Source organism: Lathyrus oleraceus, chromosome 6 (assembly GCF_024323335.1).
Source record: "Lathyrus oleraceus cultivar Zhongwan6 chromosome 6, CAAS_Psat_ZW6_1.0, whole genome shotgun sequence".
NCBI classification, from domain to species: domain Eukaryota; kingdom Viridiplantae; phylum Streptophyta; class Magnoliopsida; order Fabales; family Fabaceae; genus Lathyrus; species Lathyrus oleraceus.
Window position 1 is genome coordinate 511,037,657 of NC_066584.1, and position 13,198 is coordinate 511,050,854.

General features: G+C 33.7%; 1 protein-coding gene across 1 annotated transcript in view; it reads left to right on the forward strand.

The window, feature by feature from the left end:
- Nucleotides 1-281: 281 nt before the first annotated feature.
- Nucleotides 282-13,198, forward strand: part of LOC127098113 (uncharacterized) — a 28,355-nt gene continuing 15,438 nt past the window's right edge. The window contains exon 1 of the mRNA XM_051036619.1: nt 282-358. Coding sequence (XP_050892576.1) covers nt 314-358 — 45 coding nt within the window. The 5' untranslated portion in view covers nt 282-313. The remainder of the gene's footprint in view (nt 359-13,198) is intronic.

The following is a 13,198-nucleotide window of genomic DNA, read 5'->3' on the forward strand; positions in this document are numbered from 1 at the left end:
GAATCAGTTACAAATTAAATAATTAAAAAAATCCAAATACATATAATTTGTATTATACTATATATATATATATATATATATATATATATATATATATATATATATATATATATATATATATATATATATATTCTCCCGACCAATTAGCATTTATCTCCCTCGTGGGGCACTGGGTCCCATGCACCCCCACCACTTTCTTGATGCACCCTCTTACAACTTCACTTTATATTCTAGTACATTTTTTTTCTAGCTCTAGACAATACAAATCTTGTTGACTTGTTCCATAATACAATACCAAAAACTAGTTTAGATAATGGGAGACTCGTCTTCTTCTTCTTCGGCTTCTTACATTCACTTGGTAAAGTTTGTATTAGAATCTATAACTATCTTTTTCCTTTCTTGTTGTGACTGTATATAGTTAAATGGTGATCACTGATCATACTCTCATACATGCAAGTTGGCAGAGTTTGTGAATTGAATATTTATTATAAGTGGAGCATCGAAAAGGGTTTGATCTTTCACATGACTAAGGAAGAATACATGGAAGCTCTCTCTAAACATTCACATATTAATCCAATTATAACATCCACCAGTATGATCTTAACTTAATTATACTGATCCTTGATGTGAGAAATTCATAAGATATTATTGATATCATAGAAAAACATATAACGCAGTACAAAATACAAACAAGAAACCTACATATAGTTGTAGTTTTAAACATATAACTGCCTCCTCCGACGCCTTCTGAATTTAAACATATAACTGCCTCCTCCTACGTCTTCTGACTTCTGATCGACCTTCTATTTGCCGTCACCCATCGGACCTCCCTCGTGACTCCAACATCTTCCGTCGACATTATTGTTTTTTTTAGCTTTATGGTTTATAGAAATCTCTAAACCTGTTTTCTTTCTATTTATCGTTCTTGGTTTTAAGATATATTTCTATAATTCTTCACCTTGACTTTAAAATACGGTGATGCTAATTTACTCACCAACTACCTTGTGCTCTATACCATGTTGAAATCTCTACCCAACAACCTTGATCAAGTTCAAGCCACACTTGAACCTTGATTTTGCCACTTGCACCACTTGATTCCAACCAATTTTTCTTGCTTATATAATCTAACAAACCCATAAGTATGGTATTTCAAGCATTTTTACTCCACCTACTTTCAAATGTCTCTCTTAAGGTCTTTGTTTCTTAGTTTTGCAACTCTTCATCCTCATTCAAAGCATAACATCCATGATTAGCATAATCGTACCTTTAAGATGGTACAATCTTCATCCTTACCTTATCACGAGTCAAATGATAATCAAAGACTTTTGTAATTATGCATTCCCTACTACTAGTATTCATAGCATGAAACTCCACCTCATATTGAGTCTTCTTTGCCATAGTTTCTAAAACCTTCATCTCCAGATTTTTACACTTTCTCCCCTGACGGGACTCACTAAAAGTTATACATATGTGAATGATGAACTTTGATCCTCCAGGTTCCACTTCTCATAACTCATATTTTTTCTCATGTCTTGGATAACGATTGAAGATATAATCCTCAACTTTACCATCAAGTTGGATAAAATTGATTTACGCTATAGGAAGAACTTTGATGGCCTTGAAAATAAAGTATTTAAAAGATTCTATAGTATAAACTTCCATAGATATCTGGAAGCTTATTCTTGTGAAAGAACAGTGCCAACCGTGTAAGTTATTTTGGCACCTTCCTTTTCTTAAAAACTCTATGGTAACTCAGTGGTCAAATATATTTTTATCCATTGTCTTATACAAACTCATTAAAGTGCTATAAAACGAACCCAGTCATCTACCATATCTTAACCTTAAATCTCATAGCTCGTTCTTCTCATAAAAGTATTCACTATCCGATGATGAATGAACATTAAAAACTTCTAAAATATATAACCCACATATTTAGACTCTTTAACCATGACCATTACACTATATAAAATCTTACATTCCATGTTCAACTCTAGTTAATAGCCTAGATCATCAAACATATTTATGAATAATAAATTTTGACTAAACTCTGGAACAGACCTCGCATTATATAGAACAAACTCACGATTATCAAACATTTCAAGTATGAATGTACCAATAACATGAACCTTGCAAGCCTTATTGTCACGAAGGAGAACCAATCCACCTTCATCCAACTTCAAAGTTTCAAAGTATTATTTTCTTAGACACATGTGATAAGAGCAACATGAGTTCATGACCCAACTCTCTTCAATCTTCAAACTCCAAATCACTAATGCACCAACACTCTTATAACTATCCTCATTTTATAAAACTTCAATCTAAATAGAACCATCTTTCCCCTTCCTCTATGGACAATCCATCATGAAGTGATCGATTTTTGAAAAGTGAAACATTTTAACCTTGACTCGTCAAACCTCTTTGATTTGGACATCTTTATACGCTCACTTCCCCATTTTGAGACATTTAAGCCTTTACCACTTTCGATAATCTTCAAATCTTTCATCTTTAAAAATAATTTGGATCTCACAGCTACCTTGACTTCATCCAAAGTAATAGTACCTTTTTTTGTCATAAATAAGGGCATCTTTGAATTTCCAAAGGATCTCGATAATGATCTTAACAAGAGTAGATCCATGTACTCATCATGAATTTTGTTAATTTGTCTGGTATGGATTTATTCTCTACCATTCATATTGAATAGCGTTCTTATTTCAAAGACTACGTATGAGCCAAAGACTTGATTATATACAATTATTCAAGTTTGGTCCATATTTAAGCTCTAGTCTTATCCTTTACGAATTTCCTTTGAACTTTATCCTTAAGGCACAAAATAATGACACTCGTGGTGTTATTCACCATCTTGGTCTTCTTTTCTTGTGTTAGGTGTACAAGCATCAATCTCTCACCCTTCAATGCTTAAATACACTTCTCTTGAATTAAGATTAATTGCATCTTCACTCTCCATAATCCAAAATTATTATCTACAAAAGAACTTCTCGATCTTCCATTTAGAATCCATGATGCTCACTTGTAGCAAAATCTATTTCCTCCACAGTGGGTGTCGCTTGTTGTGAAAACTATAACCATTTTAGTAAATTAATTTATAGCTTCAAACAGACAAAAAATATTATACGTGGCAAAAATAACAATGATCACCAAAATCTATGGTCTCAAGAAACACATTATCATGTTAAGAGTGAAGACAAACACACACAAAATCAGAAAAAGATCAAATACATGAACACAAAAAAACTTATTTACCAAGTTCAATCAAATGGATCGAATCTATGTGAGTGAATATCTTTTTGATTAAGTATGCTTCCAAAATTTGTTATAAGATATTACAAAAGAGTTACAAGAAAATAGTGACCAAAATTCCCAGTAACAAACCTTATTTTCTCCCCCAAGTGTTTCTAGATCTCTCCAACTCTCTATATATTAATCACACAAACCCAAGGTATTTATAAGAGTTTCTTAACCACCTTAGAAACTTTCAAGGGTTTCGTAAATTCAAAGAACATCAAGTAATTTCTACCCTTATCTCTCTAAGTTTCCCAATAGGATTCCTAACCCTTTTATCTGTCTTTATTTGTGAAGTTCTGAAGGTTGTAAAATCAATAATGATAGAGATGAATATTTATAACTGTTGAAATATAAAAGACCCTTAATGAGCCCTAAATATAACCTATTAAAAAAAGATTTATGAACTGAAAAATGAACAAACTCGATACACGTGAGCCGATTGTACTTGACCTGATACTCGACAAACACACACCGCCCCATTGGACCAAATCATCGCACTCACCACCAAACCTTTGCTAGACTCCTTGGCTCTACCACCACCACCACTTTGGTGTTGCCGACCCCTATTGCATGCCGACTTCTAGTTAGATGTCGCCCCCATATCTCCATCACAGCTTCAGTATCTTTTGTCGATGTTGTAGTTGCTTTTCGCCTTTATAATTTCTAGAAATCTCGAAACATCTTTTCTTTTTCTTTATCACTCAAAGTTTTAAGGCATACTTCTACAAAATACTTTGATGAAAAGAAATATCCATATTTCGTCCAAATGAACCAAATACATTGAGTAATGTTCACATATATCTATACACAAGATATAATATATGAGTTGTTCCATAGAGTTACTTCTGATGGGCTCCAAGAATACTCTAAAAGGACTAAGGTACAAATAACATTCTTCAAGCTTCAAAAACCTCTTTTATGGGCTCTTTAGTGTCTGCTTTTAAATTCGAGGAGTTCTTAATGCACCTCATACGTTTCTTTGCCACTATGCAAAAATACATAAATGTCTCCAGATTTTGGAAATGCATCTCCGGACGCACCAAAAGCTCAGTTAATGTTAAAATATTATGGAGATGCATCTCCGTAATATTTTGGAGGTTAAATCGCATTTGATCCTTCTCCTTTCTCATTTCTCATTTTACTCAAACTCAACTTCAAACTCTCTCATCTTTTTTCTCTACATCAAGTCAAAACTCAATCAACAAGACTCAAGGGAACTTCAATCAACATCTTTAACATCAGAAATATCAATCTCTTGTAAGTTTTTTGAGTTTTTGTGTAAATGAGTAGAAATTGATTATTAAGGTTAGAAATGAGTAGAAATAGCATTTAAGATAGTTTAGACATAGTGTATTAGACGTTTGTTGGCTGAAAAGGATGATCAAAGCATGTTTTTTGGAATTGCATGGGGTACATTCACGCCATTGACGCAACTTTTGAGTTGCAAATATTTTGGAGATGCATCTCCAGAATTTTTCAGCGTTTTAGTTTCCCAAATTTTGGAGATGCATCTCTGAAATTTTCACATTATTTGTTTTATTTTCTTGCTTGTGGTGTTGTTGGCCTGCAAAAATTATCTGCTTTACTTTAACTTACATGCATAATGGTTGATAGACACGATAGACTGAGGCATGGGAGTCTTGCTCAGCATGCATCAGTGCGGAGGGAGAATATTCAGCAGGCTCTGGAGGCTCCTGGTCCCTCTGGTTATGCAGAGCCATCTACTTCTATGGCTTATGCTTCTCCTCATGCCACTTCATCTTCTTCTTCTTGCAGGAGACGGGATTCACCATATGACACATCACTCCCTCCATCCTCCCACAGACGCTAGGTTTCCCCTATTTAGGCACCTGAGCCAAGTTTCTACAGAAGTTTATTAACCACATGTGAAAGATTGCTTGCTTGCCTCAACTGGATGAGGATTGGTTTCAAAACATTTTGTCCTTATCTGGCCTGAAGGACTTGTGCATGAACGGTTATAGTATGGACAACCACAAGATGCTTAATGCATTCGTGGAGAGATGAAACTTGGAGACCTCATCATTTCATCTCCCTCTTAGTGAGATGTCTATCATACTTGATGATATCTCGTGTTTGTTACATCTTCTGATCAGGGGGAGACTCCTAGATCATGGGAGGGTTATCAAAGACGAGGCATTCGAGATGATGGTAGACCATCTAGGGGCTTACTTAGGGGAGGCGAATGACGAGTTGGATAGGACCAGGGGTGCTCATTCTAGGTTTTAATACCTAAAGAAGATATATTTAGTTGAGCTACATATAGCACATCAGGCCGTAAGTGATGACGAGCATGTGAGACTCCACGTAGCGCATGCTATGAGAGCATACCTGCTATATTTGGTTGGCACTTCCATTTTTATGGACAAGAGTTCCACTTATACATATGTCATCTACCTATGGCACTTCCTGGATTTCGAGTGGATCCAGGAGTACAATTGAGGGGACGCTTGTTTGGTCTACCTATACTCGAAGTTGACATAGGGTTGTATGTGGAAGACGAAGCAGGTCACAGGCAGCGTGACACTACTGACGGTAATAATTATTGGTCTTTTAATGTTTCTTTATCATTTTCATTTCATCTTTGCAGAACCATTACTGATAATTCGTGTGATCCAAACTTTTCATTTTAGGCTTGGATCTTCCAACACTTCCCGGGCATCTTCGATGGGGCGAGTGTTGAGACTTACACTAAGGATATGTCGCTTGCTACTACTTTTCCCGCGCTCATAGGGAACCAAGCAACTAAGTCTTTCAGAGTGTATCTTTACTGTTTGGTTGCCAAGGACATGCACTTCAACAACTATGTTGATCACCGCCAGACGCGGCCATTTGACGAGATAGTGTTATACTCTGGATGGTTGGCATGCGGATCACGTCTCACTGCTCCTCGTCTATGCGAGTGCATCATGCGACAGTTTGTCTATACTCAGACCATTCCCAGACACCTTGTTGTCTTTGCTTCTCATGCTTTGACACGTAGGAAGATAGATGACATGTTTGATGATTATGAGAGTCATCTGGTACCGGAGGAGGCATGGAGTATTATAGTCGTGAACGATTGGAACTATGTTGAAGGGTATATCAGATGGTTCTTCAGGGTGCCACATACGTACATGGTGCATGCTGCTTTAGGAGACCCGCATAGGTCGGCTCATCAGGAGATACTTGAGGAGGAGCAAACACAGTTAGATCATGTTGACGATGTCTTGTCTAGATGTCGTCACATTGTGGAGATTGCGCATGCAGGCATTTGACAGAGGTATCTTCCCTGATGAGTCTGATGTGAGGTCAGTCTTAGATGTCATCATGACGGAGACACGGGGGGCATTGATGTATCGTAGATAGCATCGGAGGACTGAGGGATTGATGACGAGGAGGTAGAGGAGAGGTAGTCAGACCTACATAGTAGTATATTACTATATAGCAGTAGTACTATGATCTGTATTTTATTTTGACATCAAGCTACTTTATTGGTTTCGGTTGTATGAAATTTTTGACATTTATTGGTCTTTTATATATATGTGGCATTTTTGGATCATCTGAATTTATGTACGTCTATTTTTTATTTTCGATTGTATGGTATGGTTTAAATTTGCATCTAAATACACGTAAACATAGCATAACATGAAAAGTTATGTTTTTTTACATTACTGAGATGTATCTCCAGAATATTCACGAAGATGCATCTCCGGTCCAATTCACGTGTATAATGGTTTCTAAGTGTGATTTATAGTACTCCCTCCGTCCCACAATGAGTGTCTAATTTGGAATAAAATAGTGTCCCAAAATAAATGATCCATTTCAAATTTCAATGCATCTTTTCCAATTTTACCCTTTAATTAATATTACTTTCATCATTCTCAATACATGATAAGGGTACTTTAGTAAAAATATCATTCTCTCTCTTTCATTTATTCTTTTTTTTTAATATGTGTGAAATGGTCAATTGTGTCACTCATTGTGGGACGAAGAAAGTATATTTTAAATTGTTACGGAGATGCATCTCCAAAATATTTCAATGTTTATTCAAAATTTGGTGTGTTCGAATGTGCATCTCCAGAATTTTGGGGCATTTAAATAATTTTGGGGCATTAACAAATCTTCTTAAATTCGATATATCTTGCCCTGGGGTGCATCTGTTTGGTCATCTAAATCCATTAAGTTTTGATCTAAAGTCTCTCATTCAAGTGAAGTTGAGATGCACTTCAAAGATGTTGTTGGTTCGTACAAGATACATAAGTGAACTAGAGATCTTAATTTTATCACACCCGAAAAGTAAAATCTCATTAAATATGCACAAAATTAAATTTCAAGCTTTAGAAAAATATGCACAAAATTACAATGATTAGCTAAGCTTTAAGCAGACACGCATCATCGATGGATAGGTCTACATGCATCTTATCAAGTTGAGCATATTGTAAAAACAATAATGTTATTTTTACACCTAAATGTTATACTCAATACTTACACCATACACTGTTTATCGTACTTATACGGTAAACAGTATTTTTTATTTTTTTAATAAATAAAAAAATATTTTTATAAAAAAATATTTTTATTTATAAAATTATTTTTATAACACAAATATAAAAAATTTCATTAACCAATTTTATTATTGAATTAACAACAAAAATATAGATCATTAACCACATATTTTACTTATAATTCATTAACCAAATTTACTATTTTATTAACCAATAAACTACATAATATTAACTAAATTCTGACATTAAAATATATACAAACTTGGTTAAAAATTAATTACTATATTTTATATTTTAATGTCAGAATTTGGTTAATAATATATATTTTATAAGTTAATTAAATAATAAACTTGGTTAATAAATTATAAATAAAATATATGGTTAATCATTTACATTTTTGTGGTTAATACAATAATGAAGTTGGTTAATGAAAAAATTTATATTTGTGTTATAAAAATAAAAATATTTTTTATAAATATTTTTTTTATTAAAAAAATAAAAACACTGTTCACCGTATAAATACGGTAAATAGTGTTTGGTGTAAGTATTTGGTGTAATTTTTAGTGTAGGAATACCAATGCTCTTGTAAAAATGATAAACCTTTCTTGCGAAACTCTTCATCCAAATATCTACCAAATTCAGTTTCCTTCCCTCGAATTGCTGCAAAATACTGGCCAAAAAATCATTGTGAAATCATACCTTGTAATTCTTTAGAAAATTAATTACTATTTCTTAAGTCTTACTAACAAAGATTTTGATGAAAGCGATCATTCATTGTGAATGGTGTTTAGAAAGTTTGTCGTTTGTTGAAATATTTCCTAGAAATTATAGATGTAATAATTGATTGCAAAACTTGTTAGAGGTTATAATTGGATGTTTTGTTGGAAGCAAGCGTTCTACTGTATCGAAGTAACTAGCGAAATTTAATTACTCGTTTATTCTTTGATTCATTTTGTCTTTTAATCATATTAATACAGAAAATACAGAAAATAAACAGCTATCAGATGCATGGTTTCGTAAGTGGCTCTGATACCACTGAAGGAGAATAGCGATCCAAAATGCAATGGAATTTAAAAAATTTCTCCTTTAGTGATCCTTATGAATGGGCATGATGAGTAATAGAATCGTTACCTCTTGTGGCGATTGAAACCTTTGATGCAGATCTAAGGAGCGATCACGAACGTTGAATGGTGACAACGCCTCTACTCAGTCCACACGAACGAATTCCTTCAGTCTTAGTGCTAGCTACTATAGATGAAGGCTTTGAGTGAGAGAGAGAGAGAGAGAGAGAGAGAGAGAGAGAGAGAAACGAAATTTCATCTGAACAAATGCTTCTACACAAGGGTTCTATTTATAGAACCACATGTGTGGGCTGCAAGCTAAAAAGCCCACTTAAGTATATGTGGCCCATATCTTATGATATACCAAACTCATTTAAGTGTGTGGTACCTTACCATATTTCGTAGTCTACTTAAGTGCAGCGTACCTTACGATGTTCTACAATTCACTTAAGTGCATCGTACCTTACGGTGTTCCTTATTTACTCTATCTCTCATCAATCTTTCCTTTTGTGTGTGACCCTGTAGGTTTTCGCGGCATTGGTATTATATTAAATCATGTATTTAACATAATAAACAATGAGCGATATCTAGTAACACATCACTACTACCTAAGACACGAAAATGTCATGTGATCTGACAAATCCTTCTGTGATAATACTTGTGTGTACAATTACCCTTTTGCCCTCATGTCTATATTGAACACAAGGCATAGACTGTGTCATCCTTGTCCAGTTCAATATTGGGCCCTTAAACATTTATCCTGTTATGCAGGATGGGAAAATTCCATCTAGATCACTCATGTCCCTTAGCATGCTTCGTGGAGTACCCATCAACTGTCTTTATGGTCATCCAGTTACGAACAATGTTTGATCAGCAATAAGGAACTCGACTATATATCTAGGGTCCATAGTGGTTTCAGGTTGAAGGGTGGTATACACCACTATCACCATGAGAATAACTTATGACACTTTGCATAACATTCTATATAGTATTCTCATAGCGGGTTAATCCAGTATAAATATTACTCCTAATATTCATACCTATGTTTAAGACTTGATAAATCTTTATCCATGATCCATGAGATGTGATCATCAGTCTATATACATAGTAGTCTTAATGCTTTAATTTTATCCCACTTCACAACAAAGCTCGACTACGGATACTTTAAGAATAATGTCCTCATGTTTAATGGGATCTCATGATTAAGTCACACTTGATACATTAAACGGACTAGCTATTCTAGAGACTTTATTAAACAAACACAATAAAGAAAAAAGTCTTTTATTATTAATAAATAATTTGATACAAGTACCAAAATTATTGGCCTCTAGGGCTTACACCAACATTTTGTTCATGAGATTTAAGCGTTCTTTGAAGCTCTTCCTTTGTCAGTTTTGACAAATCTGTTGACTCATTTATGGCTACTACCACGTGGTCGAACTTTGGATCTAACGACCTCAAGATATTTCCAACAATAGATCTTGATGTCGACACTTCTCCACATACCTTGATTTGATTCACCAGTTACGTAACCTTATTGAAGAAATCAATTATGCTTTCATTGTCTTTCATCTGAAGCAATTCATACGTCTTTTTATGAGTTGTAACCTCGCCTCTTTCACCTTCTCCCTGCCTCCAAACGAATTCTCTAGAATTTCCCGTGCTTCTTTCGCTGACTCTACATCACTAACCTTTTTAAAGTTATCTGAATCAACACATTGATGGATTATAAAGAGAGTTTTATAATCTTTCTTTTTCAATTTTTTATATGCAACCCTTTCTTGATCCGTCGTGTTTTCTGCAAGCGTTATTAGTCATTCCTTCATAAGATCCCAAAGATCTTGATAACATAACACAAACTTTATCTGCTTACACCAATTCTCATAATTGTTGTTCTTGAGAATCAGAAGATTCGCTTGAAAATGCTTGTTTGGATAATTCATTGCCATCGTGATTTTCTTCCCACGAATCGCTCAAACCGGAGCTCTTGATACTAGATGTTGGAAATCCACCATAACCTAAGGAGAATTTCAATCAATCTTGATGAATAAGATTGTTATCAATCATGTAATGACAATGAAAAGAAAATAAACGTTTGAGAAGAAGAATATTTTCTGCAGAGTTTTCTCTCTGCCCACAACCTGTGGAAAACTTCTTTATTCACTTTACAACTGCAAAATTCTGTGAATCCAATGTTATGAGTTCTTTTTTCTCTTCATATAAGAATAAGGGTTACTCCCTCTATTTATAGATTTAGGTTAACTTACTCCCTAAGCCAAAGCCCAAAACTATAAAAACCCAAAATAGTTAACACTATTAAAAATGGGCCTAAGTCAAAATCTTGTGTGAAGCAACATGTTTCGATACTTTGACACACACTAATACAACTCGACACATCCTTGTCTTGTCGAGCAACCTTCTTCGACACAAGGAATTACAATTCAACAATTAAAACCTTGAAATAAAATTGTCTTCCTCTTTTAGACTTTCCTTTCGAAAAGACCATGACTATATAGGAACTAATACATATTACCTTTTTTGAACTAACTCCTAATAGGAAGAAGTGGAAGTCGTTGATTACACAAGTATCTTGGAAAAGATAACTCTAGAGGATGAGTGTAAAGATCAAGAAGAAGAACATAATCAAGATCTAGATCAAGATAAAGTTCAAGATCAGATTATAAGTGAAGAAAATTCTTTAGATCGTTATGATTTTCTGAAGGAATAAAGGTGGGGGGAAGGTGCATGACCTTCTTCAGAATATAACTGTATATCTCTAAGACGATTATCACTCGACACTCCCTTAACAAGGTATGTGACCTTATCACTTTTGTTTTACACATTGAGCGAAAGGGAATTGACGAAGCTACCGTTGACGAATATTGATCTCTTGCTATTCAAGAGCAGTTAAATCTATTTGAAAGAAACAACATTTGGGAGTTTGTTCCCAAATATTTAGTTAATCTAGTTACTGAAACCTAAGTGGGTCTTTGCAACAAGTTTGATGTTTTTTCAAATATTTTAAGGAATAAACAACGATAGCCTTGTTATAAAAAGTTACAATCAACATGAAGGCATAAATGTAGCTCGATTAGCCATAAGGATGCTTCTATCTTTCTCATGCATTAAATTTTTTTAAACTCTTTCAAATGGAAGTAAATAATGTGTTTTTGAACAATTACATTTAGAAGGAAGTGTATGTTGATCATCCTCCTAATTTTATAAAACTTTTCTTATTCATATTTTCAAAATGATATCCTGGATTACTTCAACGATGTTCAATGGAGAATAAAATCTAAAATTTAAGAGTATTATTGAATTTGCATCATGGTGAATGAGCAACACATATAATAAAAAAAACAATCTCCAATAAAAATTATGTCGGTAGCCCGAAGCATATTTGAACTTCCCCAACCGCATATACAAACTTCACTAAATAAAGCCTAATTAATAACCCAGCACTTTGAATAATTTATCTCATATACTCCTCCTAAATTTTAAACTCTCATTTTACATATTATCAAAAAATTATTTTTCCATTTTTTTAATTTTCCAAAAAAAAATAGTTAATTTAAAATATAACTATTTAAAAAAATTACTTTACCATTTTTCAATACATTATTTTTTAAGTTAGCAATTAGAAAGGAAGACTAATCTTTTGAAATAATTAAAAATAATATAAAAATAATTTTTTATCAATAAATGTTTATTGGTATGTATCAGTTACAAACTAAATAATTTAAAAAATCCAAATATATACAATATGTATTATACTATATATATATAGAGATAAATAAATAATACTACTTAGTAGTAGTATAAGACAAATATAATGGTGATTTAGAATCTCCTCTAATCCTCTCCCGACCAATTAGCATTTATCTCTCACGTGGGGCATGTTGGTGCAAAGGTAGAATATATGATGAATGGAAATATTCTTATTCAGAGAATGATGGCTACAAAAAGGATTAAAAGTTACAATGATTGACACCCTATTTATAAGCCTCTAACAAACTTAAATATGAATCAAATCTAATATTTAAATCTAATATCTAACAAACTTAAATATGAATTAAATCTAATAATTAAATCTAATACCATCCCTTAATTCATATTCCATCAAAACTTGTAACACCAATTCCATCCCTTAATCTGAGAAATTGATCAGTCTTGATAGCTTTCGTCAGAACATCTGCCAACTGCTTCTGAGTGCTGCAGTGTACAACTTCTAACACTCCCCTCTGAACTTGATGTCTCAGAAAATGATACTTGGTCTCAATGTGCTTGCTTCTCCCATGCAACACTGGGTTTCTGGCAAGATTGTTTGCA